Raw genomic sequence first — 27,176 nt, forward strand, 5'->3', positions numbered from 1 at the left:
GGAAGAGGATAACTGAAAACAGTGAATATGGAGAACTCAACACAGGAAGGGGAACAAAATCTCATAGGAAAAAAACAGTAACCAAAAATCGAACTAATGGGAAGTGAGAACACAGAATACAAGAAAACACATTAAAAAAACAAATCAGCATCTGAAACCATGAAACCTTAATGAATAAAAGTAAATCAACCCCTGAAGAACAATTAAACTCAACTACAAATTGCCGGACGCCCTTCCCGACGCAACCAGTAGGGCTTTGCAAAATGGGGATCTTTCACTTGTCAGGCAAGTGTGTAAACCACTACGTTACAGGCCAGCTAGCTTCCTCTGTGACAGTTATCTGATAATGTTTAACCTTTTGCAACAAGCGCGTGCTCCCCTGCTTCTTTTTTTTCTTTCTTTTAACTTTGAGCTATGCTTTGTGTAGAAAATCATGAGTTTTAATCTGTCTCATCAGCAGTCTTTTGAATCTAAGGTCACAGATTGTCCTGGATTACATAAGTGCCATTGTAAAGGCTTGGCCACACTATAGGCTACAGTATATCCTCTGACTAAATTGCATTGAGATTATGTAAGAAATTCCCCCCATCTCTATCAACAAATGATGTGTTCTGAAATGTCTCAGTGTTTAATTTGTTTCATAATCAGACAGTCAGCCTGTAAGGACAGGTATAGGAATGCTTCAGAGGACACAGCGAGAAATATGACTGCGTAGCTGATAGAAGAGTTTACAGAGTGGGTTTGTGCGTATTGTTTTCATCTGTGTGTAACGTATGTGTGTGTTTTTGTGTGGGGTGTGGCTCTGCCTTGCATTACCTTTGCATTCCAAACTACACCAACTCAACTGCACGAATGCTATGGCAACTCACAAGGCACTATAAATCAGACACCCACCTCTCCTTTGAACACGCTATTAATTCCTGCTGCCTGGATCTCAGAGGCATACGGTTACACAAGGGGGATACCTTTGAATGCTCAGGTTTTAAGAGGGACAACCCGTAGAGAATAAAGCGAGTCCTGAGGGACCGGGTCCCCCTCTCGCTCTGTGTAGTGTTTCCGACAAGCAGTAAACAGACTGACTGCAAACAGAGGTTTCTCCATTCTTTCATCATTTCTTTCAAGCACCTGTTGAAAATGTTCCAATTTCACTTTTTTCTTTATGTAATTTTATTTTCAGCTGAGGGAAGTATTGAGTTTCAAATGAAAAGTTGAATGTCTCCAGTGATGGCTTAAAGAGTAATCTTCGCATGCAAGGCCAAATGCAAACAAAGACCTTTTGGCGTTGTGACAGGATATCTTTTTATGGGGCCTCCTGTGGTAATGGGAAGTGACACTCAGGAACAGACAGAAACCTGAGCAGCACAGTACCTGGTTTGTGAATTAGCCCAAACAAACTGAGTGAGAGGGCAAAAGCTCTGAACCTCTCCTTCTGGCTAGGGTATTTGTGTAATGTGAAGAGGCTTCACAATTAGCAAAAAACAGTGCCTGCTCACGTGTACTGAATGGCATGGGAAATGACCAAAACAGCATTTCATTAAGTTCTTTTAACCACATCATTTGATATGTGCTGCTTTTGTTTTAACTATTCCCCACCCACTTTGGGGCTGAATGTCAGCAGAGCGCTGGAGAGGCAGCACTGAATGCATCTTCAGGGAACTTGTGATGTGGGTCACGATTGATCAAGCAAATGTGTTGTCACACCACAGCAAGCATCAATAATCACAGCAGTACGTGCCATTTTACAAACAGGACCATCAATAATCAAAAAAGCGGGGCATTGGAGAGCACTTCTTGTACCAATAAAAACGGGATACAAACACATTAACTTTTAGGACATGTACCAGTTGAATGTACGGCTGAATGATTAAATTGCAGGTCATACAATTCTACAATGAAAAGGATAATGAGAACATAATACCAACGCTTTACTATCTATGGGTCTGAAAATCTTCCCAACTTAAATGTCTGCATGTGCCTTACATATAACCAACCCCACACTGATATACACTCAAAAACTGTTTATTACTGAAAACATACTGATACAGCCTATGTGTCTATACAAACACTGCTCCTTATTCTACACAGAGTTACTCACTGCACTACAGTACATGCTTAAAGGGATGCTGTAAATAGTAAATGACCTGTATTTGTATAGCGCTTTACTAGTCCCTAAGGACCCCAAAGCGCTTTACACATTCAGTCATCCGCACATTCACACACTGGTGATGGCAAGCTACATTGTAGCCACAGCCACCCTGGGGCGCACTGACAGAGGCGAGACTGCCGGACACTGGCGCCACCGGGCCCTCTGACCACCACCAGTAGGCAACGGGTGAAGTGTCTTACCCAAGGACACAACGACCGAGACTGTCAGAGCCGGGGCTCAAACCAGCAACCTTCCATTTACAAGGCGAACTCCCAACTCTTGAGCCACAATCTGTAAGTCAACATTTTAACAACCGGCCTGAAGATGGACTTTAAAAGAAGATGATGTGTTTTTTGGTATTTTTTGTTTTTGTTTTTCCTAAAAAAAATTTAAAGAGCAGGAAATGTGGTTTTGATATTTAAAAAAAATTCTGTATTAAGTAAGACAATTATGATGAGGAAATGCACAGTGCTGTGCAAGTCTTGAGTTACCCTCTTCATTTTTTACATGTGGTTAAAAGTGCTCAAAGTGCTCTGAAGCAATAGTTCTCGAGGCTTTCTGAATGACTTTCAAAGTTTTTCTTTGTACATTAGCTGCCTTTCCACTCTCATTTCCAGTCCCAGTCTTGTACCAGATCATTTCCAGAGTGATTTTTTTTGTTTGTTTGATTCGTAAACCACTAAACACCGACCGCTGAAGCACCCAAGTATAAAAAGGACACCTAACACCTAACTAATTTCTTCCCATTTCTTTAGTTGAAGTTATGAAAAATTACAGCAATAACACAGTTTGACAGTCCAAGTATTTTGGACCAACAAGGTAATTGCCTAATGGGACAAGCAGACAATTTGGCATATCTCAGTATACTGTGCAGTGTGTCCTTAAAAACATGACCTGACATGACCAGGCCTGAAAAGACAGCAGATGAACAATACCTGAACATCATATCTATAAGAAATGGGAAAATAATGCGCAGACCTAAAATAAGACCTGAGAAATCTATTCAAGCCTTCAACTGATCCATCTACTGTTCATTGATAACTGTCAAGAAATCTTAATGAAGAGAAACAGGGAGAAAAGTCTGAGATGCACCAAATTATCCAAGAAGAAGCTGCAACAGTTTTTACATAGTGATGAGTCCAAATTTGAAATTTCTGGTGCAAATCATCATCGGTGTGTATGGAGGTAGTCAGAATAGAGGTACAACCGTGAGTTTCTGTAGCCATCTGGAAACCAATCTAGAGACTCTGTCATGGTTCGAGGCTACATTACGGCCAGTGGTGTTCGGGATATTGTAAAAATTTAAAAGTGCTCCACTGGAAAGCATCTGATTGGCAAAATCTTCATTTTTCAGCATGAAGACCTCAACATTATTGAAGCAGTGTGGGATCATGTGAAGCAGCCAACATCCAAAGAAGAGCTTTGAATGCTCTTCAAGAAGCCTGGAGATTATTCCTGAAGACTACTTACAGAAATGGGAGGAAAGCTTGGCTCAGAATAAAGGTGTTCAGACTAAATATTGACTTTCAAGCTCCTTAGTTTCCAAAAAATGACTGCACCTTTTTCCCATTACCGTGCATACATGTGCGTCTATGTATTAAAAGAAGAAAACCTAATAGCAAGACATATATTTTACTGAATATTCAATTTGGACTGGCTTTCTAGCTGAATAATAGGAACAGTTTTCACATTATTTCTTTCATTTTACAGCCCAGTAATTCACTCTGCAGCGCATTAATGTAAAACTGCGAGCTTCTTAGCTGTATAGTCTACTTTATTATCACTCTACTTATCAGGACTGACAGTAGCCCACCACTGTGCTGTTTCTGTCTGACCTCAGTAATGTCTTTAATTACCAGAGGACTATTTCTTCTATTTCCTTCTACTTCTTGCTACTTTGCATTAAAACCCACTTATCTTCTCTGTGAATTTAATTTTAAAGGATTGCCCCTTTAGTAATTCACAGGGAAGCGAGAGCGGGTAGAGTGGTGTTATTTCCAGCAGCAGATTGGACACATAGATGTGGGTGTTTAAAGCCTAAATCCGTCTTTCCCTGCGTATAAAAATGCACTAACATTAGCGTTACAGTCATTTTAATTAATTTATTCTGTACCTGCGTGGAAGTGATGATGGTGTAGAAGTAAAGGGACATCAGGAGGGAAAACAACATACATCATACAGAGGTGTCAAGGCCATGCTCATATTTCACTATCCTCGTGTTGTATCTGTGGCTGGGACCTGGGCAATGTGTGACTGGCTCTTTTCCAACAGCATCCTCATGTCGCAGCGTACAGGGACGTTAGCTCCATCTGAGTCTCCTGAGCTGCATACACAAACTCAGTGCAGCCTGCAGCATGCCAACAAACTGCTAATTCAACAGTGTTGATAGTATGGCAGAGGTCCTTCATAGCAGCCAAATTACCATTCACTGGCTTTGGCTTTCTTCCTAATTTATAGCATCATTGTAAAAGTTAAGCAGCTAAAAATGCTTTATAGAGCACACTGTACTCAATCCCAACAACAAGCTCATAGCACATTTCGGTTATCAGTCATAAGGAATTTATTGTACATTTCATTAGTATACTAGACAGTATAGTATAGTAGACATAGTGTATTTAGTGGAAATAACAGAAGACTCTATACAGTCATGCAAAGAAAATGCTTTATACAGACGAAGGTCACTCATATCCTGTTTCTATAGGAATTAAGAAGGTAAGTCACAGCCAGGTGCTGCTAATAAATACACTTAACTGATTATCAGCTGGTGTAGGCGCCTCTGTAAGAGCAGAGGTTTTGGCAGTTTGCTAGTCTCAAGGTTTCAGGAGTGTGTAAACACAATGCTACAATATCCCTAGAAGTGGATGTCCCAGCAAATTTACCTCAAGGTAAGAGAATGCAATTATCAGAGAAACAAGAAAAAAAACATCTCAGGTATTAGTTATCATGTTAAATATTAAAGTTCACAACAGCGCAATTAGAAAAAAGACTGACCAAGTTTGACAAGTTTGGAAGAACTGCCAGGAGCAAGTTTCTCCAAAAAGAGCGTTGCAGCACATCATAGGTTTACAAAGCTGCATCGGAACAAACTTGGCTGAAACTGGGTCACACAGCAGGACAATGATCCCAGCGCATCAGCAGCTTTACAGCAGAAAAGAATCAAGGTGTTGCAATGGCCCAGTCAAAGTCCTGACTCCAAACTGGTTGAAATGCTGTAGCCAGGCCTTGAATAAAAGCCCTTAAACTTCAATAAACTGATGCAATTTTGGAAATAGCGAGCCAAGATTCCTCCGCAGCGATGTGAGAGACTGATAAAGTCACACAGAAAACAATTGCTTCAAGCTGCCTCAAGCTCCTGAGTCATGATGTGTACTGTTTTTCACTGGGCGCCCTGCTACTCAAGGAGCCACACCCCTTAGTGATGCTTATCATTAAAACTTAGTGAGTTATAAGTAAATGAACCCCTAACAAAGGGGATAAATTGCTGTAGAAACCAACACTTTTTTGTAGCAGGCTGCAAACATGTTAATTCCTGTTGTAAAGTTGGGCATTTTAACACAGTAGTCTCATTGAGAATGACTTCCTTTTGGGACCTGCCTCATGTGGTGATTAAAGGAACTCCAATTATCCTCATCCTTTTTTTGGTACATCTGCTTGACTTTTAAGAGGTTTCTGCTTGGATATAACATGAATTAGGAAGAATTGAGTGAAATCACATTTCCCCACACACTTGTTATTCAGACATTCTGTGTGGAAAACTTCTTGTAGTAATGCAGTGTTTCCGAGCGGTCCTATCCGTCTGCTGTGTTCCTCTCATTTGGATGTTCCCACAGTATCTCAGTTTTATATGACAGCCTTTCCTCCTGTGACTTTGCAAAATGACACTGCATGAAGCTAATGAAGATTCTCAGCACAGATACACTTCAGTACAGGAACAACACGTACCGCCTCCTGTACGAAAGAAAAAACCGATACATTTTTCGTGCAATGCATTGTTGCCTGGGCTATGTCGAATAGCTGAATGTGCCTAGAAGCTTCTCACACATCATTCAGCGCTCTTATGCAACGTACCAATCTGAATTACCCCATTAGCAGAATTATTACATGTGCTGTGCTGCCAAAAATAGATGAAATGCAACAAACTCTTAATCCTCTTGAGAGGATTGCAACTCTTTCCAAATTCAACAGGTGGTCTTGTAAAAGATATCCCTTTTCCTGGATCCAGTCTCCGCTCTGCCACTTATGCTGATTGTCTTAGCTCTGCTATAAATCTTTGGTGAGTTTCAGGATACTGCGAGGGTCTGTGTCCAATCAATTCATATTCATGGATGTGTCCTTCACAGGCAATAGATCAGATCAATGGGATACTTGGATTTGAGGCTTGACAGATTGAGTACTGTTTTTTCTTAGATTTTTCAAGGAGCCATCAGAGTCTGTCTCCTTTGCTGTATTTATGTCCTACTACAGAAAACCAACATTAAATCTTCAAAAAACTAATTCTGGTGTTGTTTTAAACAGTACTTTCTTTTTAAATTAGTCAGGAGACAAGTGTTATTGCTCGTTTCAATGTCATTTCTTGATAAGATGTTAGAGGACACACTCAGTTAAAAGGTTAATCTCTATGGATGACTGAGTTCATCCACACTGACTGTGTTTGTCAGTCCCTGAGCTATGCTGCCAGTAATGGAAATCAGCAGGGGTCCAGCCAGGCTCAGTAGCAGCAGCAGTGTTTTTCTATTACTCTGTCACCGTGATGAACAGAAGCAGGCACGGTCCTGGGGGTAGCAGAGGAAAAGAGGGGGGTGCAACAGAACCCCAGAGAAGCTTGTGTTGATCCACACTCTCTTTGCTTCAAAGGATCTCTTGATCCAGTCTCAGGGCTTTCAGAATAAACTTGCACAAGCCAGTGGCCCTTGGAGCCATGAAGTAGTGACCATCATTTGTAGCCTGAAGCTTAAAGTTTAAGATTAGGGAAAGTTGGGCTGTGTATTTTTAATAAATAAAACGTGTATATATATATATATATATATATATATGTGTGTGTGTGTGTGTGTGTGTATTCTGCAAGCCAGCAGGAGTGTGGCCACTGGGCCGACTGCATGGCAGGCAGGCAGGCAGCAGGCAGGCTGGTTAGTTAGGAGCTCCTCCCACCTCCTTGTGCTCTCCCCCACGTTGCTGCAGAGGGCTGCGCTCCAGCACTCCACCTCTGCACAGTGCAACAGCAGCAGCAGCAGCATGCCTGGCTGGAGCCGAAAACAGCCCGCAGCAGCGCACAGTCTCCTGCGTCTTTAACCTGTCGGTGGTGGAATACTTGAAGACAGACGGATATCGACATCTGTGGGAATCACGAGAACATTTGCAATTGTGTTCATTATTTTAGGTCTTTTTTTTAACGCTTTTGTGTTACCAGGCAGGACGAAGTCCGAGCAGGTAAGCAGTCGGCGGATAACCTTGGCTACTTCAGCATGGTTTCATTGTAGGTGCCATTTATTTCCTCCCTCCCTTTATTTCCTTTGCATAGGCGACACCTGCTTCATCTGCTGAACAAAGTTGTTTCACTTGAATTTTCTATAGGCGTGCGCGTTGTATTATTCATTCAGGTAATAGATTTTTTTCTAAATAACGCAATATTCTAAGGACATCGTTTTTCTTTTACATTTAATCTACAACAACCCATCGCCGACCAAATTTGGCATGGCGACAGCAACGTTTACCCAAATCTTCACGCACCTCATCTAAAAACAGAATCTCAGACCGAAACACGTGGGGTGTTTACCGCAAGTCGAGCGGATGTTAAAGCTGATGCTCGCAAAATAGACCAATAATCTATCTAAGATGGGGGTTTAGAAGAAAGTTCACAAGTTATTTTAGGGTGGCGGGGTCGGAAATACCCCCCTCGTGACTGTGGAGAAACCTGGTTGCGCCCCCAGAATGAATGAACGGGGCCGTGTGAGTGAGCAGGCGTGACAAATGTTGCCCGAAAAGGGATTTGTATTCAAAGTGAGGGACTACACACTGAAGTGACCTGCTTATCAGACTGTGACGTGAACTAGAGGTTGTCCAATTATTTTGATTATGTACGAGTGGATGTGTTTTGTTTTTGTTTTGTGTGTGTTTTTCCCCTGTTTTGTGGGCCTGTCATCCAATTAAGTGTGCGTTTGCTCGCACGGCACAGAGCAGCTCCTTAAAAAGCAGTCAGTAGGACAAGTCGGTGGATTACAGTAACCCTAGACTCGAGTAATAACCATCAGATGACCTACACTTCATAGCGACTGTCTCTGCGCTTGTTTGCTTACGCGTACATGTGCGCGCGCGTGTGTCTGTCGGGGTAAGAGGTGAGGTAGGGTGGGGTTGGGGGGGTGTCATGTGTGTCTGTAGGTGGTTGACTCCTTGGTTATGCGCTGCTGCGTAAAGATTCAGGATTCAGACAAAGTGCATTCTCACACCCTGCTCATCAAAGGGAAAAGAACCAATTTTAGGTTCAGCGGTTGGTTATAAGGTTTAGAATCTTTGAGATTACCTTTGGATGTGTTTGAAATATCAGTGTGTGTGTGTGTGTGTGTGTGTGTGTACAAAGGTCGAAAGAAATGAGGGCAGAAGCTTGTTAAGGTTTACAGTCTATATGAGGTGGTGGCTCAAAACTGTAAATTCCACATCCATCCTCAAGTCATTTTTCTAGCCCCCAACTTCTCACACGCTCATGAGATATTCTCCATAGTCTGTGTCTTATATCGAAGGTTCTGCTTCACTTTTCAACTTCTTGTTGCTGCGTGTGAGAGCTTTTTTTTACTTTTTTACTTTTAGCAAGGGGAAGTGAGAGAAATTGAACGGTGAACTTGAGAAGGTGTGGGGAATGTAGACCACAGGGTCTATCTCTGTTAAAACAAGTAGCTCTGACCATGCCAACAAGAGCCAAAATAACCAAAACCGTGTGCAGCTTCATTTGTGTCCCAGTGTTGCTGTGCAAATGCAGACAAGAGTGCCAGAAGTGGTCTCAGGTGAAAATCCTGCGTGGACTCTCTTAGCAGAGACCAAAGTTGACTGGCAGCAGGTCTGTGCACTCGAGAACCAGTGGCCCAATAATCCCTTGCGCCTTTGATCAGTCATCTATCCACATGACTCATGCACGAGGCTGTAAGATGTTGGCCAAGCTGCAGTTTCCTCTGTTGTCGCAGGAACGGTAAAACAAACAGTGAGCTAGCGGATGCCTTCCTGCATGAACTGAGTCAGACAGAACAAAGAAAAATGTAAACATGCATCTTATCTTTGCCAGCGGGACCACTCGTCATACCCTGTGGCATTACTGGGTCATAAAGCAAGAATTAACTGGAGTCTTAATAGGCCTAACCTCTATTAAGTATTTTTCAATCCATGGCTACGTTAATGCTTGATGTCGCTCTAATGTTTCTCTGTGATGAGTCGCAAGTTAGCTGAGAACTTTCCTCAGTCATAAGAGGAATTGTGGATCCTCCTGCCTCTTACGACTGTTTTCCAGCCGGTGCATCTTAAATAGCGAGCTAATGTGGCCGTATGTCACTGCATCACCTTGTTGAAAGGCAATTAAAGCTGTGTCAGGAGCATAAATAGAGACACACACCCCCACCCCGCTCCCGGCTGCGAGGAAACAAATGATCTCTCTGAAAAGGTGTTGATCTTCTCTCTGTCGGCCCAGTTAAACGGGGCTCAGCGAGGGAGAGGAAGGAGGTGCGTGGTTCAGTTGTGTTTGTGAGAGGTGTAGGACGCACATGTTGTTTGTGTGTTCATGTGTAGAAGAGAGAAGGGGGGTGGGGGGTCATCGTGGGTGTGAGATTCACCCTGGTGAGACTTGCGCCTTTAGACATTCCTGACATTCCGACCTCCAGGATGCTTGAGGCTCCTCCGTCTTCTGGTAGCACGCTGGGGGCTGCGGAGGGCTCCGGACGGCTTTTATGTTGCCAGGCTCACACCGGCAAAACCCTTTGGTTGAACAGAAACCACATACCCTCTAATTTAAGAGGGCATGGGAACATGCAGTGCACGCAGACATCAGGTCTTCTCAAGTTACATTCATGAATGACACTTGAGTCTTAACAAGTCTTCTATGGAGTCAGAGACACTTGTCAGCCTGGGCCTCCTTGTCTTTGAGTTTTTAAATAGATGCTTGAACTTTTCACTGTTTTTTTTTAAATATCTGTTAAGATTTATGGCAGAAGATCATGCATATGTTAGTTTAAAGGCAAAATGAATAAAAACAGTCTGATACCTTTTCTCCGGGCACTACAAAAGAGATATGAGCTGTCAGACAAGAACTTAAGGGCTGGGTGAGATTTATACATCAGGTTTTTTTTTTGTTTTTGGGGGGTTTTTTTGGTGACAAAGACATGTGGAATTATTATTATGACTTAATGTAATCACTTTTTAGGCCATATGTCTAACTCAAAAACCTGTGCTTCATTCTTCTCTCTGCCTTCTACATGCTGCCCTACGACCGACACCCCGTGTCGCAAAATCAGCCATGACAGGTCATCCTGCATCTACCAGATACTTCCAGAGCCACCTCTGACCAAACCGGATTTAGCGAACCCAAGATGTCAGCGTGCAACGACTTTGCAGAACACGTGTGGAAACCCGGCTCTTGTAAGAACTGCTTCCACCCGTTCAGCGCACACAAGACCGTTGGCTTCCCGGATGGCGGCGCACCAGCTGCGTGTTTGAAGAGCAGCCCGGGAGGTGATGAGGAAGCTTTAGTGACTGCGCCTTCACCCTACAGCAAGCCGACGATAGCTGTGAAACCTACTATGATGAGCCTCGACACCAGCGATGCTGCAGATGTCAACATGAACATTGAGCAGGTGAGCCTCTCAAATGTTTCCATTTTTTATTTATCTTTTTGTCAGCTGGATGTCTGTTTGGTAATGTGTGTTCATGTTTGTTTGTAGGAGGAAAACACAAAGAGCCCAACTGAGAGGCTGCGCCTCAAGCAGCTCTTAGACCTGTCGTCTCTTTACATTGATAACAGCGGCTGCAATAAGGCCCACAGAGACGCAGTTCTTCAGAGTCCCGACGCCAAGAAAGACTGCAACAACTGCTTCTCTTTGACTCCCTTGTCTCCCACTATCCTGCCCACTGACTCTAAGATCATCAGCAATATCTATGTTACCCAGGAGGAGGGTCGAGGTTCTCAGAGTTTAAAGAAAAATGCCAATGAAGACTCCTGCAGGCAGCAGAATAGTACATCCGCTCTCCGAACCAAAAGCACTTTTAATGGAAATGTTGTGACTACCAGGTCGAATTATCAAGAATGTCAACAGCCAGCTGTGGAGATACCCTTTTCACTGGATATTGTCCCTACTAGCCCTGCCACAGTCCACAGCAATGGTATGAGCAGTGGGAGTGCGACGGGTGTTACCATAAAGACATCCAGCACTTCTACCACTTCCTGTGTGGATGTTGCTAGCCCTAAATCTCTTTGTCACATCCTGTCCAAACAGAGCAACCTATCAGACTCCTCTTATTCTTATCGTAGCAGCACAGATTCACTTCCTGGACCGGAAGGCTCAGGAGCAAGAAAAGACAGCTCGAGGAGCCCCCAAAGCCCACCATCTATGGGTAGCCCACAGTCAACTCCCACCTTTTTCAGTGGACAGAAAAGCTCAGAGCCAATTTATGCTGAGAGCACTAAGAAAAAGCGCAAGCAGCAAGAAAACGGACTGCAGTCTCAACCGGAGTCCCCAAACCAGACTGAGGAGTCCCTAAGCTCTGAGCATGACCTCTCAGGAGACAGTCAGCGGGCCACCATCACTGTAATGGCTGCTCACATGGAGGAGAACAACAGGACTTTCTACTTGAGCAGCCCGGATTCGGCTGTTAGCACCCAGTGCCACTTCAGCCCCACGGCTCGTAAAGACCAGAGCAGTCCTGCTTTCCGTTGGCCCAGCCCCAGCCACAGCACAGGCTCTCTTGCTACAGAAGTAGGCTGTGCCCCTACTCTGCACCCCAAGCCCCAGTCCAGCCCACCAATTCCTCCAAAGAGGAACACCCGCTCCCCAAAACTGGGCACCTCTAGCCTCTCATCGTCCATGTCTTCTCCAGTCCCACTTCCTGAACTTCCCAGACTACTGACCTCCAGCCTCTCTCCGTCTGTTTCATCTCCCGTCCCTCTCACTGAACTCCCCATGCTTTTCTTCGTCTCTACTAAAGAGGTCACTGCTGAGAACCAGAGCCCAGCGCCCGAGCGATGGCACAAGCCCCACCACCACAGCTCTGGCTGGAACTGCCGCATTGAGGAAGAGGAGGAGGAGGAAGAAAGAGACCGGAAAGAGACTGAAAAGAAAAAGTTAGCCGCCAGTGCTGAGGCAACCTCTCGGGTGACAGGCGTAGTCAATGGTGCTGCTGTCTGGAAGGAGGCCAGGGACTCGAAGGCCCACAGCGGCCCCCCTCCGCTGACAGAGCCAGGCACGGCCCCCCCAGCTGCCACTAACAATGGTGCCTATCAGGGGGAAACTAAGGGCAACGGCGCAGAGGCGGAGGGCAAGCATAACGGGAGCATGCCGGCAAAGCAACCGTTGCATGGTGGCTCATCAGAGCCGCTGGCACCAGGGAAGGGAGCTACCAGCCATGACCCCAATCCACCGCCTCCCCCACCCAAGAAACTGCACAGGTAAGAATAGCAAAGCACTGCTTTTGTTTTCCAGTCACACATTTGGTTGACCCTTGAACAGGACAGAGCAGCAATGCAGCAGATCTCAGAAAGATCTATGACTTTTTTTTTTATTACGAAATCTGCTTTTTCAGTTAATCATGTTGTCAAAAGCAATGGCAGAATAGCAGCTAGATGGCTGAGCCTATCTGAGGCAACGACACTGCTCCATCACTCATGTTGACCAACAAACACAAAATATCTCAGAAGGTGTTCACTAACTTTGTTCAGAGTAGCTGGAAAACATCACAGGCACAAAATCCTTTTATCTGATCATCTAATATCCAAACATGTAACCACTGAAATTCTCTTGGTTTTTGCATAAGAATATAACGCACATAGATGCTCCTAAAGAAATAGTAAACGGTGAGAAAACCCAGCAAATGCACAACTTGGCTTAAGGACAGGGGAACTGAAATATTGTTTATTCAAAGGCAGCAGTGAAAAAGTGTGATAGATACTGAATTATATGGAGGTAAGCTGTTGACATACTGTAATACAGTTTAACTGTAACGCAGGTTTATCACATGTGAATTGCCTGTTGTAGCAAATACTTGTTCTATTGTTTTGTCTCAGTGACTTGCATTAGGATTTTTGGGACTGTGGTTTGATTATATTATTTAATTTAGCACTTATAACATCCACTTAGGCCTAAGGTAATGCTCTCCACAAAGGCAGTTCTGATGCATTTATGTCATGCAAGTCACTATTCGGTGTCTGTGACCATACATATGTGCAGATACAGTATCTAACTGCAGTCATTAGTGTGAAACTCGCAGTGCCTTCTCCTTTCATAGCATCATTATTCAGCCTCCATTCTAATGCCTTGTGATCATTCAGACTCTTGCAGAATATTCCTTAATGCACGCCTTGTTCTATTCATGCTAACAGCGTGACCTTTTTCAATTGTAATTAATGCACAAAGTACGTCTGTTAAGTAGCCCGCTGCTATGTCAAGTTACTGTAAATTTGTTTTGGCTGCACCACTGTAGACGATGAATGCAAAAAGCATTTGTAGTACTGTGGAAAACTCTTGAGTAGCCCTTCCTTTCTTTATATTTTAATAGAAAATTGGGAGAAATCTTTAAACATGCATGAAAATACAGTGTGCACAGCAAAAACGAGCCTTATATAAAAGATTTCTAACAAGCGTGAAAGCCAGTATTTATTCATTAACACAGCCTGAACCCTCTTAGGCACAAAAGTAGTCTTCAGGAATAGTTCTCTGGACTTCCTGGAAGACTGTCGAAGCTCTTCTTTGGATGTTGGTGGCATTTTACTGTATTGTGGTTGGGATCTTTGTCAGTCAGATGCTAGTGGGTCCAAATCTGATGGCATTTTTCTGTGTTCATAATTCCATCAGTTTTGACAAGATCTACAACACCACTGGCTGAAATGCATGCTCGAACCATGACAGAGCCTCCACCATGTTTTTACAGATGACTGTAGCCACTCACTGTTCTGCATCTCTCCTTATGTCCTTGGTACATATTGACAGTGGTTTGAATCAGAATTTTCACATTTGGATTAGTCGCTCCAAGACCTGATTTTCAGTCAAATTCTTATGTAAAGTGACATACCTCCACCTTTTTCCCCAATTTCCTTCTGCATGAATGGCTTGTTGACAGCCACCTGTCCACTAAAATTATTTCTGATGAGGCTTTAGTGAACAGTACTTTGGATCAACTAAAGGCTCAAATACATCTCTCAGCTCCTTTTCCAGGACCATAATGGATTTTTCTCACTCTTTAAAGACATGAGTTTCAGGTGCTGTTCAGATATTTTAAGCACCACATGCTGAGAAGTGCCAAATTCAAGCTGATAGCTCTCTGGGAATCACTTTGTTGGTGCAAAAAATACTATTGTATGTCTGTCAAAATGTGTTATTTTTGTGAGTTTCATAGATTCAATCAGCTAAAGGAAAGGAAACAAATTATGTCTGTAACAAAGATCCAATTTAAAATGGGCCCCCTGGTCAGTTTTCTCTTATATGTAAAAACAACACTGGTTCACATCCTTTGAGTTAAGAGCTTTTTTCATCCTTCAGTGATTCACAAGTCAGTGTTAAGAGGTTCAATAAACAAAACCCAAAAAAAAAGCATTACTCAGAAAATGGGCAGATGGAAGGACTAGACTAAATATGATTTTTTTTTTTAAAGCAGCCACTATCCAAAGAAAAACTTCGAAAAACTTCAGAAAGCCCAGAGAACTATTGCTCAAGACCACTTAAAAAACATTCCAAGAAAATCTGACTTCTTTGAAGGAAAAATATAAAGAAATGAGACCAGAGGTGAAATTTTCACAGTACTGTGTGTTTGTTTGTTTGTGTGTACGATATTTCTGCTGAAGTCCACATGCTGGTCATTTGTGTGGCTTGGTAATCACGTTTTATCACATCATGTGCTATATATGCAAAATGATGAATGCTCCTCTTTGCACACTCCTGGTTTTACCAGTCATATGTAAGCTATAAAAAAATGCACAGTTGCCTTAAACTGAAGCTGTGTGAGTCTAAGAATACATTGTGCTGTCTGAGTCAGTTTTCCAAACAAGAAAAAGAGAAGAGGCTCTGTGTTGAAGTTATTAGAGCATCAAATGAACCCCCTCCCCCCTTAAAATAAACTTTGCTTTGTCTATAACAGTGCAATGAGGTGCAAGCCACACACACACAATGTGACTTCCCCTACGCAAGCACGCGTTTTCTCATCTTGAGCTAGATTCGGCCAAAGCTCAGAAGACAACACAGACCGCTGATCACATTTCAGTGGGGCTTTATGTTTGCGGTAATTCTAGGAAGGAACCGTTTTTGCTGTTATGACATTGCCAACATTCTGCGCTGATAAAAAAAACCTTGTTGGGACACATGTGGGAACACGCCTTTACCCAGCCAGTGACAGCTCTCGCTTTGTGGCATTCCAAGTTTATCAGTGGGTTTAATTTGTTTAAGCAGTAAGTGACCCTGGTCACTACTGGAGACACAGTACTGGAGAGTAGTTCCACATTCCCGACTCAAAGACATGAGTACACGCCCCCTTTGAAGGAGCATTTTAAAGTTCTGAATCATTTAAATTCCACAGATGGTTTAAAAAAATCTGTCTCTCAGAGCCTTTGATCACGGCATGAAACACCAGATTTTGCTCTTTAATTCCATGTAACAGGTCATCCAATGGATTATATGTCGGGTCGGGCCTAGGAGGTGTTCGCTTTTGTGCATGTGCCTACGTCATGGATGAGTGTGCATGATTAAGTAGCCTACTCCTTAACAAGGAAGGCGTGTCAACTGGTGTGTAAATGTTGCCAAAGAGGGAGGGGCTTTAGTGAACAGATTGCTGCCCCCCGGGGCAACTCCCAAACTGTTCCAGCCTGGCGATCAGTTGCCACAGATAGAAGTAGATTTTATAGATCAGCATTGTGGACTCAACTTGACTTGGGTTTGAATTGGCTTCGCTCTGTGATCTGCTATTCCAAGATTTGCTGCCCCTCCCTGCACAAAGCCTTCCTGATCCCCTTTCTGCTGCACAACAGATAGCATCTTGTTGCAGTCTGGCAGACTTGAAGGCTTTTCTAAAGTGAACTCGTAGGTGAATGAAATTAGAAATGTGGGCGCTTTAACTCCCCGCATCTAATGGATGCTGTTGCTTTTCTTGTGAGACACTTTAAATACACACATTACTCGTGTGGCACCAGGGTTGTGTTACCTACACGCGCCGTGGCTCTAGGGAGCCGCTAGCATGATCCAGGGGCATTTTGTACCAACCGGCCCAGCAAGGACCTCAGCATGAGGTAGGCACCTGACGACAAATTATTCTCCTGCATCACCAGTGAGACACAAAATCGGACTGCTATGTCATTAGGCTGGTGAAGAGTTTGTGTTTCAGGTTGCTTTTCTCTCTCTTTTTTTTCCCCCCACATCTCCATCAGATGCCAAAATTTAGATGTAGCATTGCATGTGGTCAAATTTGTTTCCTTCCTCTTTTACAAACTGCCATTTGCTCTTCTTCTAATCTCATGTAATGTTTTTCCACTTTCTTGATCTAATTCTCTGTTTTAACAAGTCTCGCTGGTACAGTAGAAAGAAGTGGTAAGATGAAAAGCTTGATAGTTCTAATAGATTTTACATTCTTAGACAGGAGGAGCGACAGAGTTGCATTTCAAAGATTGTTTTGGGGGGTTTTTTAAACACGTGAGCTGAGCGGCGGTGAATAAGAAAAGGGGGGAAAAGGCTGACAAATGATGACAAGGTAGGCCTGGAGCAGTCTGCAAGAGATAGCAAGGATTTGTGCCAAACATTAATGGATCTTTGGTTTATAAAACTGTACAGCCTTGGTAACTGTCCTACAGTCTTTGGAGGCAAACAATGTGTCTCTTTATTCTCTGTTGGAACATGTAGAGGTTGCACAACAGGCGGGAGAAAATATAACCCTGTGTAACAGAAATGCAATATACAGCTTTTTACCTCCTGTGAGTCTTTATATTAAAGGTGGACATGAGATATTTATATTGTCCATAATGTCACAGATATAGAGTTCAATCCGTTCCTCTCTGGCAGAGACTCATAAAAACTAACACTGCAAGCTTTGCGGGGATTGTGTTCATTGCATGGTGTGTCTGCTACCACCTCTGCTTCCTGCAGCATACATAAAGGAGGGACGGTGTATTATGAATTAATCGGGTGTATTCTTAATACTCTTTAACCAGCTAAGCCCGTGACTAAAAGATTACATCTCTACATGAAATGGCCCTGAAAATCCAAGTATGTTTGTACATGGGTGAGCATGTGACCTTTTGCACGTAAACATACAAAGCGTATGCATGCTTTCGCTCCCACTGCATCATTTTATGTGATTACCACAAAGAACGTCCTAAGTAAGAGTCGGGAAGTGAAATCAGTTCAATTAGGCTAACCTACAACAACAACAACAACACTGCTGCAGTTTGGTTTATGTCTCATTTTACACTGTTACACTGCTATCTCTAGCTAGTTGGCTGCAACGCCAGTCCGATTCACTGGGGCAATAAGAGAATCTCAAGTAAGCTTTGTTTTTTGCTGGAAAGCTGATCAGATCTACTCAGAGGAAATGAGAAACCAAGGTTATTAATAGATGTTTAGTCTAAAATCAGACATTCTAGTCACGGTGATCTTGGAAAAAATGTTGTCTTTTGGTGCATAATGTGCATTTTATACAACACTGTATAAAGTGTGTGTGTGTGGGGGGGGCTTTTAAATTAAATTAAATTCAAACTGCAGATACCAAGTGTTCACAGCAATAAAAATCTTCACTTGAAACATTTATGTGGATTTAATGGAACAAACAATAATGAGGACAAATATTGTACCACCCTAAACGCTTGTATCTCCTTCCTTGCGTGCCTCTCCTAAAGAAGCTTGCTTATCCATGCTCATCCTCCAGTATAAATCAGTGCCATTATTTTTTTCACATAGGAAAATCTCATGTTTTGGATACAAATCGGAGAGATCTAGACCGAGACATGCACGGGCGCAGACATGCACATTCGCTCATAATCCCTGCGCTCATTACCATTTCTCCTGCGCCTCAGCATTTCCACTGCCTTTCATCACGGCCTCTTTTGTCTGTAAAATGATAGCGAATCCTTTAGCTAACTACCAACAGAGAATACCTAACCCTTTGTCTCCCCCCTGTGCTTCTCTCCTCTGCTCGTCTGTTTTTTCTCCTGATTTATGGTGGAACTGAAGTCAGGGGCCGGCAGATAGATGGATAGAGGAGTCATTTTGTGACGGAGGAGAGGACGGAGAGGGGCAGATGAAGGGGAGGGATGGGACCCTGCTTCCCTGAGCCATTAGCAGCTGTAATGAGAAGAGCGAATAGCTGTCAGTCACCCTAATTGGTCAACTTTATTAGAAAGTGTTCATGAACAGTTTTCACTAGCATTATAAGACGCAGTCACGATGGTTAGATGGTCAGGTAATCAGGCAAATGGACAGGAGGAACTTTGGTTGTACTTTGTGCTTAAATTTGTAGCCTTTAGTTGAAGCTACATTTGGGAACCATAGTGCAGTTTTTAAAAAGATTATAAAAAACCAGAGAGGTCCTCGCATTTATTCTTCTTTTACAGATTTTAGTCGTTAATGTAACTCTGAGTCTCTAGCCACAAGCATAAATTAGGAAAATGCAACTAAATGTAGGGAAATCCAGTTTGTACCTATGTTCTTATTGCCCCCCCACAGAGGGGCTAACGCTCAGCAGCAGTTGCTCAGTCTCACTTTTAGATTCCGATGTGATTGGCAGTACATTTTTCATCAAGGCTTGTTTATTGCAATTATGAGGCAACGTTGAATCAGGAAGCGTTGCACTCCTAACAAAGAAGTGAAACTTGACATGACTTATTCATCATTTCAGATGAAACTATGTCGTCCTTCCCACAGGTTTATCAATTGCATGGTGCAGGCGTAAAATAAGCAAGAGGAAGAGGGATGGTTCCACATTTACAAACGGGCATGCAAGAAAAATGCCCATTTCTGCTGCAGATCAGCAGATTGACTGCCTCGAGACACTGCACCGGGCCCTGTTGTAGAAAAGTAAATGGTAAAAAATCAAGTTGTGTAACATTATCTCTGCTTTTTTGTTTTCTCCATGACAGAGTGGGTAGGATGAGTGGCAGCAACATGGAGATGGACCGCTGTGGCCAACATGGGTCAGTAGAGAGCCCTACCTCGTCTCTACGGGGCCTGAGCAACTCCAGCCTCCCAATGGCCTCCACTGACAACCTGGCTGCAACTGACACTGGTAAGCAGCTCATACTGAATCAGTTAATAAAAATAATAATAGCAGTAATAAACATTCGTGTAATCCAACTGAAACGAGCATGACATATCTACATGGCAATGTCAGTGAATTTTCTGACATGTACACTTGGGTATCCATGGAAGTTGTTTTGCTCTTTTATGACTGCGAACCATAAAGGTGCACTTTGTTCAGAGTTAACCTGAGCAGCAACATCGAAACAAGGAAAGGAAGCTCTGCAGGGATTTACAGTTAGTGGCTGTCAGCTTATCCCTGGTTCCTTTTTTCGCATGCAGTGCACATGCAGTTTGTTGTAACGGGTTCATTAGTTCACGTTTTTCACGGTCTTCTAGCCTGAGACGTGGCTCAGAATGAGAGGCATCTGTCCTCGCGTTGGAAACTGTCGTCATCCTTCACGTATCAGCTTTAAACCTCGGTGGCACTCAGACACTTGTAATTGCTGAAACTTCCTAAGCAATGTTGTTTGAAGAGATAATTATGGACTCTGATAACGAGGGGAAAAAGGGCTTGGCTACATCCTAGAGCCACCCCCCACCCACCTTTACTGTCCACCCCCCCTTGCGAAAGCAGTTCTTGAAGACTGCACCGCACAATTATCTAAATATCTTCAGTCTTCTCTGGTGTAATGTCAGGTTCCAAGTTTAAGTCTTTAATTGACAAATGGTTCATAACTGGGTGGAAGATGTTTTGACTGTCACCATGGACCCTGGATTGTGGAAAATTTCCAGTTCTTCTGTAGAAACAAGGTATGTCTTTATATTATAGCCGAGCAGTGCGCAGTGACATGAGGGGCGTAGTAGATAAATCAGATTTGCAGCTGTCACCTGGGAATATTCTGTCAGGGAATCCTGTTAAGGAAAATTAACTTAGAAGGACGCACAGACACAAAGGATACACTGTGTGAATCCACAAAGGCAGGAAAACGAAAGTCTGCCAAGAGACATTTCTCTCTGTTTGTGTCTGTATTAGTTTGTGTGCATGTGGAAGCCTGTAATTCCCAAGTTGACACAGTTTGTGTTTCATTGGTTATGTCTGTGAGTTTGGTTTTAATTTAATTGGTAGACCTGCTAACGTCTTTTTTTCTTCTTCCATAGGTTCTCAGGATGCTACACGAATGTCTTGTTCTTCTCCGTTTCCTAGAAGCCCGGTGGCTTCAGCTCCAGGTTCTCCTAACCCTCCCTCCATTACCAGCCCGAGTAAGCAGCCGCCTCCACTCCCAGAGAAAAAAATGGCCAGCCGCACCGTGTCCGCTCCCGACGGAAACGGAAAGCCTTTCGTTCGAGCGTACCCGCGCCTCCCGTTTACCGGCTCAGAGAGCAACGTGTGCCGGACCGCTGATGCCAGCTCCCGTTCCAGTTTGCCATCCAGCCCCGTTGATCCACGGCCCATCTTCTCCTCCAGTGAGTCTCTAGAACGTTGTCACGCCCCCCTGGGACGAGCCTTGAGGTCCAGGACGCTGGACGAGCCAGTCAAGACTCATGGTCGGCTGGGCGTGCACTGCCGAAGCAGCATCACTTGCTCATCTTCTCCTCAGCTCAGCGTGCCGTTCTCAGCTGCAGAACCAGGTTCAGCGCCAAACTTCGGCTCGAACCTGCAGCTCCAGACCCTTCTGAGCAACATCGACAGTAGAGAAGGAGTGTACTCAAAACTGGGCGGGCTTTATGCTGAGTCTCTGCGGCGCCTGGCTCTAAAATGTGAAGATCACTTCACTCGCTCACAGAAGAACCCGCTGAGGTTTGAAGAGAGCAACTGGTCTCTGTTCAGGCTCACGTCTAGCAAGCCGAGCTGCAATGCAGGAGACGCTGTGTACTACTCTGCCGCCTGTGCCTTAGACCCCAGCAGCTCCTACGCTGTAAAGGTAATCCCTAAATACTGAGCTTCATTTGCAAGTGAGAGATGTTTTACTTTTCAGGCACGCAACACACTCTGTGAGCACTTTATCAGAATTAACCCAAAAAGACTAACTGGGCAACCGAATGAACAACTAGCTTTTTGTTTGTTGTTGTGAGCACCCAAGCACTTTTTCTGCAAAACAGGGAAAAGGTGGCAGGTGTGCAGCCTGTTATGCTTCCTGTCATTACTTCAAAATAAAAGCCTTAGTGCCGTTTTCTACACACCTAACATGAAGAAGCAGTAGTTCAGTTAGATTGCCGGTAACTGAACACAGCTTTGATGCACTGTTTGGAGAGTAAACGATAAATAGGGAGGTACGAAAAAATAAAAATGTAAATAACAGTTACCTCTGACTTCTTTTGAAGTGGGTTCTCATTAAAATGGGATTGTAGGATCATCAATACAGTACAGTTTACAGTATTCATATTATTAATAATATCCTACATAGTTTAAACACGTGGTTGCCAATGTTTTTCATTGGATCCCCTAACATACTTCGAAACTATTTTAATATAACATGTTTTATCTTTAATAATATATATTCAGCAGAATTCATTTCAAACTGGTTTGGGCTACTTTTGGATGCCCCCAACCGGTCAAGGCAGATGGCTTCTAAAACTGGTTCTCCTGGAGGTTTCTTCCTGTTTTTCCTTCTAGCTGTTGCCAAGTGCTTACCTCATAGGTGGTCGTTTGATTGTTGGGGGTTTGCAATAGGCTAATAGTAAAGTTTATCTTACAGTATAAAGCACCTTGAGGGGACTGTTGTTGTGATACTTTTAGCAGCACTCTATTTATCAAATATTAATATCAAAGGATGGTGTCACCAACTCTACCCATTTATCCAGTATATGCCCTGTTAACACTTTCAACTTTACCTAGCTAGTCAGCTGCTAATCCATATTGCTAGCTAACGATTCACTGCTAGCCATGTTTCAGAACAACAGTTTGCAAATGTATTCATAAATCAGTTTGATTTGAAATATTAACTAGTAGTTTCAACTCTTGGCCAAACATTAGCAAGCTGTATCTTTATCACTTGGATAGTTACTCATTCATTTTAATCACTTACACGTTTTTTGGCTGCCATTTTTTTTACTGCTTATCCATTACTTTTAGCGAAGTGTAAACTTTAAACTTTGACCACCTATTGTACTTGTATTCTTGGTTTTCATATAATGTACTTGGATTTGCAAGGCTAACATTTAAATGAAATGGAAAATTTTAAGGAAAACATTTGTTGTTAAAACTGTGCAGAAGATAACCTGTAAGTGTATAGTAACAGAGTCGGGGACTCTGCTTGCTCGTAACTGTCAGTTCCAGTTGAGAGAAGTGAAAACTTACAGTTGTCTGAGGTACAGTTGACCTAGTGGGTGTTGAACTTTTAAGCAGGTACTTGACAGTTTGAGGACAGGATGAGGAGCTTAAAACTGGGCAGCAGTCTTATTTGTTCTAAGGCTGCAGATGGGATAGCCCCACTACAGCGCAAACCTTAAAGGCATGTAATGCAAATAACGAGGAAGGAGGGTGTGGGTGAGGTGATCTTTGCCCGAAAGTCATTAGTGCTGTACAATGTAGCAGCTGTTTGTATTGTGTGTTTTGCCACAGCCTGGGTGCCCAGACTCTTGCTTAATATCTCTGGGCTGATTAATCTTTACATTCCAGGCAGGGTTTACAGCCCAGACAAACCCTTTCTGTTGACCAAAGCCAAGACAAACTTACTTAGAAGACACTCATCCCTGTGCTAACGATAATTTTGTACATTTAAGCAAAGTCAGTACAAAAAGTCAGCATGCTTTTTTTTACATGTAATACTGTTTACTGTATTGCCACCTAAACCTTCTCACTAAGACGAGATCATTATTTTTTGGGGAAAAAAACAGTCCCATCAAAGACTTAAAATTAATTTAATTTAATGGGAGGTGTTTAAAAAATTTGATGTAATATTTCACACAGACCAGTTTGAGAATGGACACTGGAGGGCTGTAGTAGTTTATTTTCATCCCAACAGAATCTGGTACTGCTATCAACTTGCCAAACTGTGGTATAAAAAGTATTTTTGAGAAAGCTTTTCAGCTGAGGCTTGAGCTTACATGTCCATCAGGGGTGCTGATTTCACATGAATAGGAACAGGAACTGAATTAGCACTGACCTTGGAACTTAACTAACAAGAATTCCTTTCTTATGTTTCTTGGCTCCACTCCCTTCCCGTCTCTGGAATTTTCCCTCCCTCCCTCTTTGTCCCTTTCTTCTTTTCTGCTTCACCCCTTTCTCCCTTCCTTTGTGTACATACCTCTGCAGATCTGCAAGAGTTCAAGCATTGAAGCCAAACAGGGCCATCTCTACGGCCTGTCAGTGCAGCAGAGCATGCCTCCTCACTTCAACCTTCAGCAGGACTGTGGTCACTTCCTCGCCTGTGTCCCCCAGAGCATGTTGCCTTCTGATGAAGTCTCCCAGCCAACCACACCTGCTTCGCCACTGCCTCAGTCTGTGCAGGGCCAGCCGGAAGACAGAGAGCGAGTGGTGGTCATCACACCTGAGATCCCTCAGCAGACGGCAGCTGACTTTGTTCGGGAGTGGGAGGCATTCCACAAAGCTCAGCCAGAGGTCTACGAGCGTCGCATATGCTTCCTCCTCCTACAACTCTGCAATGGCCTGGAGCACTTGAAAGAGCACGGGGTCACGCACCGTGACCTCTGCCTAGAAAATTTGTTGTTGGTACCTCATCAGCGCAGGCCCGCTCTGTTCGCTCCACAGACTGAAAACAGCTCCAGTAATGGTTCAAGCGGTGCAGAGGCTCAGCGTCACCTTCCCCGGCTCCTGATCAGTAACTACGCAAAGGCCAAGCGTCGCTCCTCGGAGGATGCCGTGTCAACCAACGTGGACCCTCGCATCAAACGTGACCACGCCAGGCTGGCGCCTGAGATCCTCTCAGCAGCCCAGTACCGCAAATTTGATGAGTTCCAGACGGGCATCCTGATCTATGAGCTCCTCCACCAGCCAAACCCGTTCGAGGTCAGTCCAGCACTGAAGGAACAAGACTACCGCTGTGAGGACTTGCCTCCAATCCCCTCTGTCTCCCTCTATTCAGCTGGCCTCCAGAGGCTGGCCCAGCTCCTTCTCCAACCTGACCCCATCAAACGCATCCACATCCAGGAGGCCAAGCGTATATTGCAGAGCTTGCTCTGGGGACCGAGGAAGGACCTCATGGATCAGCAGTGGGAGAGACAAGGACAAGGGGGAAACTTTGTCGATGGATCCCGACACGAGGGTCTCCTTAATTGGCTCGACGTGAAAAGGGCGCTGCTGATGATGAAGTTTGCCGAGCGCTCGCTGGAGCCAGAGAGGAACGCAGAGCTGGAGGACTGGCTGTGCTGTCAGTACTTCTCCTCAGCTCACCCTCTGTCCCTCTGCCATACAGCTGAACTGCTCTACTCACTAAAGTGAAAGCTCACCTTAAGGGTTAAAAATCCATGTGGGCGAAAACATAGTTATATGCGACTGTAGGTGCAAGAGAGACCAATGATGTCAAAGAATGGGATAAGGAGGCACAATCCTCTGGAGAAAACCCGCACCCGTGTATTCGATCGACTTCATGCATGAGATCCATGCGTCAAACTAGCCGTCCAGTCTGAACTTTTTTTTTAATTTATACCAACAGTATCCTGCGACAGTGAGCTTAGTATAAAAAAAGACCTGTGAACACACCACTGATTTTGTAATAATCAGAAAGATTCTCATGACAACTAGAATCTGTTTTCATTTTCTCTCGCGATCCCGGTGGATGCATCATGGGGGGAAAAAAGAACATGGACAGTATTCATAATAATACACTTACCAAAGTTCATGTTTGGCACTGTGTTTTGTGTATTTATTAAATGTCAGTGGAGACATTTATATGCGCTGACGACAGGATAGCAATTCATAACCTAATTCTGTGTCAGTAATGCTGTGTTGCACATACATGTGCAGCTAACTTTGTCTACATGTAACCTGTACGGCTAATTTCTCTGCTAATGGAAATGTGAGGTCACCTGCAGGCTTTACCGTATTGCACCTTTTACTCTCATGTTTTTTGTCATGGGCACATAGTGCTGTATTGCAGAATTACTGCAGGATTATCCTTTTTTTTTCTTTTTATTCTGTGTATACTTGGAAATGATCAACACAGCCTTTTGGAAAAAAATACTACTACTGTTCTACTACACGCAGTTTTTTCCCTCCGCTCAATTTTATTATATATTTAAATGTTTGTTGACATTTGTCACAGTGCCTTTTGTTCTTTTGTATTTGTTACAGTGACTCGAGCCTAATGTAAATACTCCCCACCATTTGTCCTTTGTGAAACTGGCCTTTCACAGGAACAATGTTTTCTTTTCTTTCTTTTTTTTGGTTTTGTACAGTGATTTGTAGATGATAATAGAAGTGAATGGGCCCAAGCAGGTCTTAAAAAGCCATGAATATGAGCAGTAGTTAAAAAAACAAGATGATATTTATGATTTAAGTTGTTATCTTGTAGTAGTCACTGGAATTTCTGTTTATTTCCATGATATTCAGCAGCAGCTGGGCTTTTTTATGTGTCATGAAAGCTTCAAGTTATAAATTATATTCAAACAAAAAGCGTGGCAACACATTAACAGCCTGCACGCAGGTTTTTATTCATGACCGACTGTTTCTAATGTGGAAGAAAAGTAAAACACGCCCTGAACTCACGACTAATGCATTATTGATTGGAATTATTTTGTGTGTGTGCCTCTTATTTGCATCTATCAATAAACTGCATATATTTTCTCACTGCAGGATGTGGTGTGTTGAGGTAGTTTTTTTTCTTTGTTTTGTTGTACTTATCCATTTTAATGATTGGGCTATTAGCAGGTGCCGCTAATGAATATCTGCAAGCTGTTTGTGACAACTGATAGATACATTCCCTGGCCTTTTTATTAGTTCCACAACTGCTTGTTAACGCAAATATGGCAGCAGTTCTTTGCATTTAGGCATGTAGAAATCATTCAAACCAAACAGAATAAAGATGAAAGGTGATTTTTGAATTGAAGTGACTTTGGACATGGTTGTTGTGCCAGACGTGTTGGGCTGAGTATTTTAGAAACTACTGGTTTACTGGGATTTTCCCGCAGATCATCTCTAGGGTTTACAGAAAATGGTCAGAAAAAGAGAAAATATCCAGTGAGCTGTGTGGAAATCCGTTGTTGATGCCAGAGTTTAGAATGGAATAGAACATTTCAAGCTCACAGGACAGCAACGGTATCTCTGAACGCACAACATGTTGAACCTTGAAGCAGATGGGGCACAGCTTCAAGGTTCCACACCTGGTGGACCACACAACGTGCCACGCTGCCAGCTGAGAACAGGAACCTGATGTGACAGATCACACAAACTAGAAGATCGGGGGGGAATACCTGCTCTGATGAGTCTCTATCTGCTGCCACATTCAAATGGTAGGGTCAGAATCTGCTGTAAGCAACATGAAAGCACAGATCCATCCTGCCTTGTATCAGTGGTTCTGCACACTGGATTACTTTGTACCAACTGATCATTGTTTAAACACAGTCTACCTGAGTATTGTTTCTGTTCATGACCACAGTGTGCCCATCTTCTAATGGCAGCTTACAACAGTATAACGCTCAAACATGGACCATGACTGTGAGCTCGATGTGCTGAA

At 43.4% G+C, this 27,176-nt stretch overlaps 1 protein-coding gene across 1 annotated transcript; it reads left to right on the forward strand.

The window, feature by feature from the left end:
- Positions 1-7,322: 7,322 nt before the first annotated feature.
- LOC120747438 (inactive tyrosine-protein kinase PRAG1) lies at positions 7,323-26,295 on the forward strand. The gene is made up of 6 exons (XM_040053298.1): positions 7,323-7,573; positions 10,636-10,974; positions 11,062-12,782; positions 19,443-19,588; positions 20,701-21,464; positions 23,798-26,295. The coding sequence occupies exons 2-6, from the start codon at positions 10,711-10,713 to the stop codon at positions 24,941-24,943; spliced, it is 4,041 nt and encodes a 1,346-aa protein (XP_039909232.1). The 5' UTR covers positions 7,323-7,573; positions 10,636-10,710; the 3' UTR covers positions 24,944-26,295.
- The last annotated feature ends 881 nt before the right edge of the window (positions 26,296-27,176 follow it).

Source organism: Simochromis diagramma, unplaced genomic scaffold (genome assembly GCF_900408965.1).
Source record: "Simochromis diagramma unplaced genomic scaffold, fSimDia1.1 OVJJ01000596.1, whole genome shotgun sequence".
Lineage (NCBI taxonomy): Eukaryota > Metazoa > Chordata > Actinopteri > Cichliformes > Cichlidae > Simochromis > Simochromis diagramma.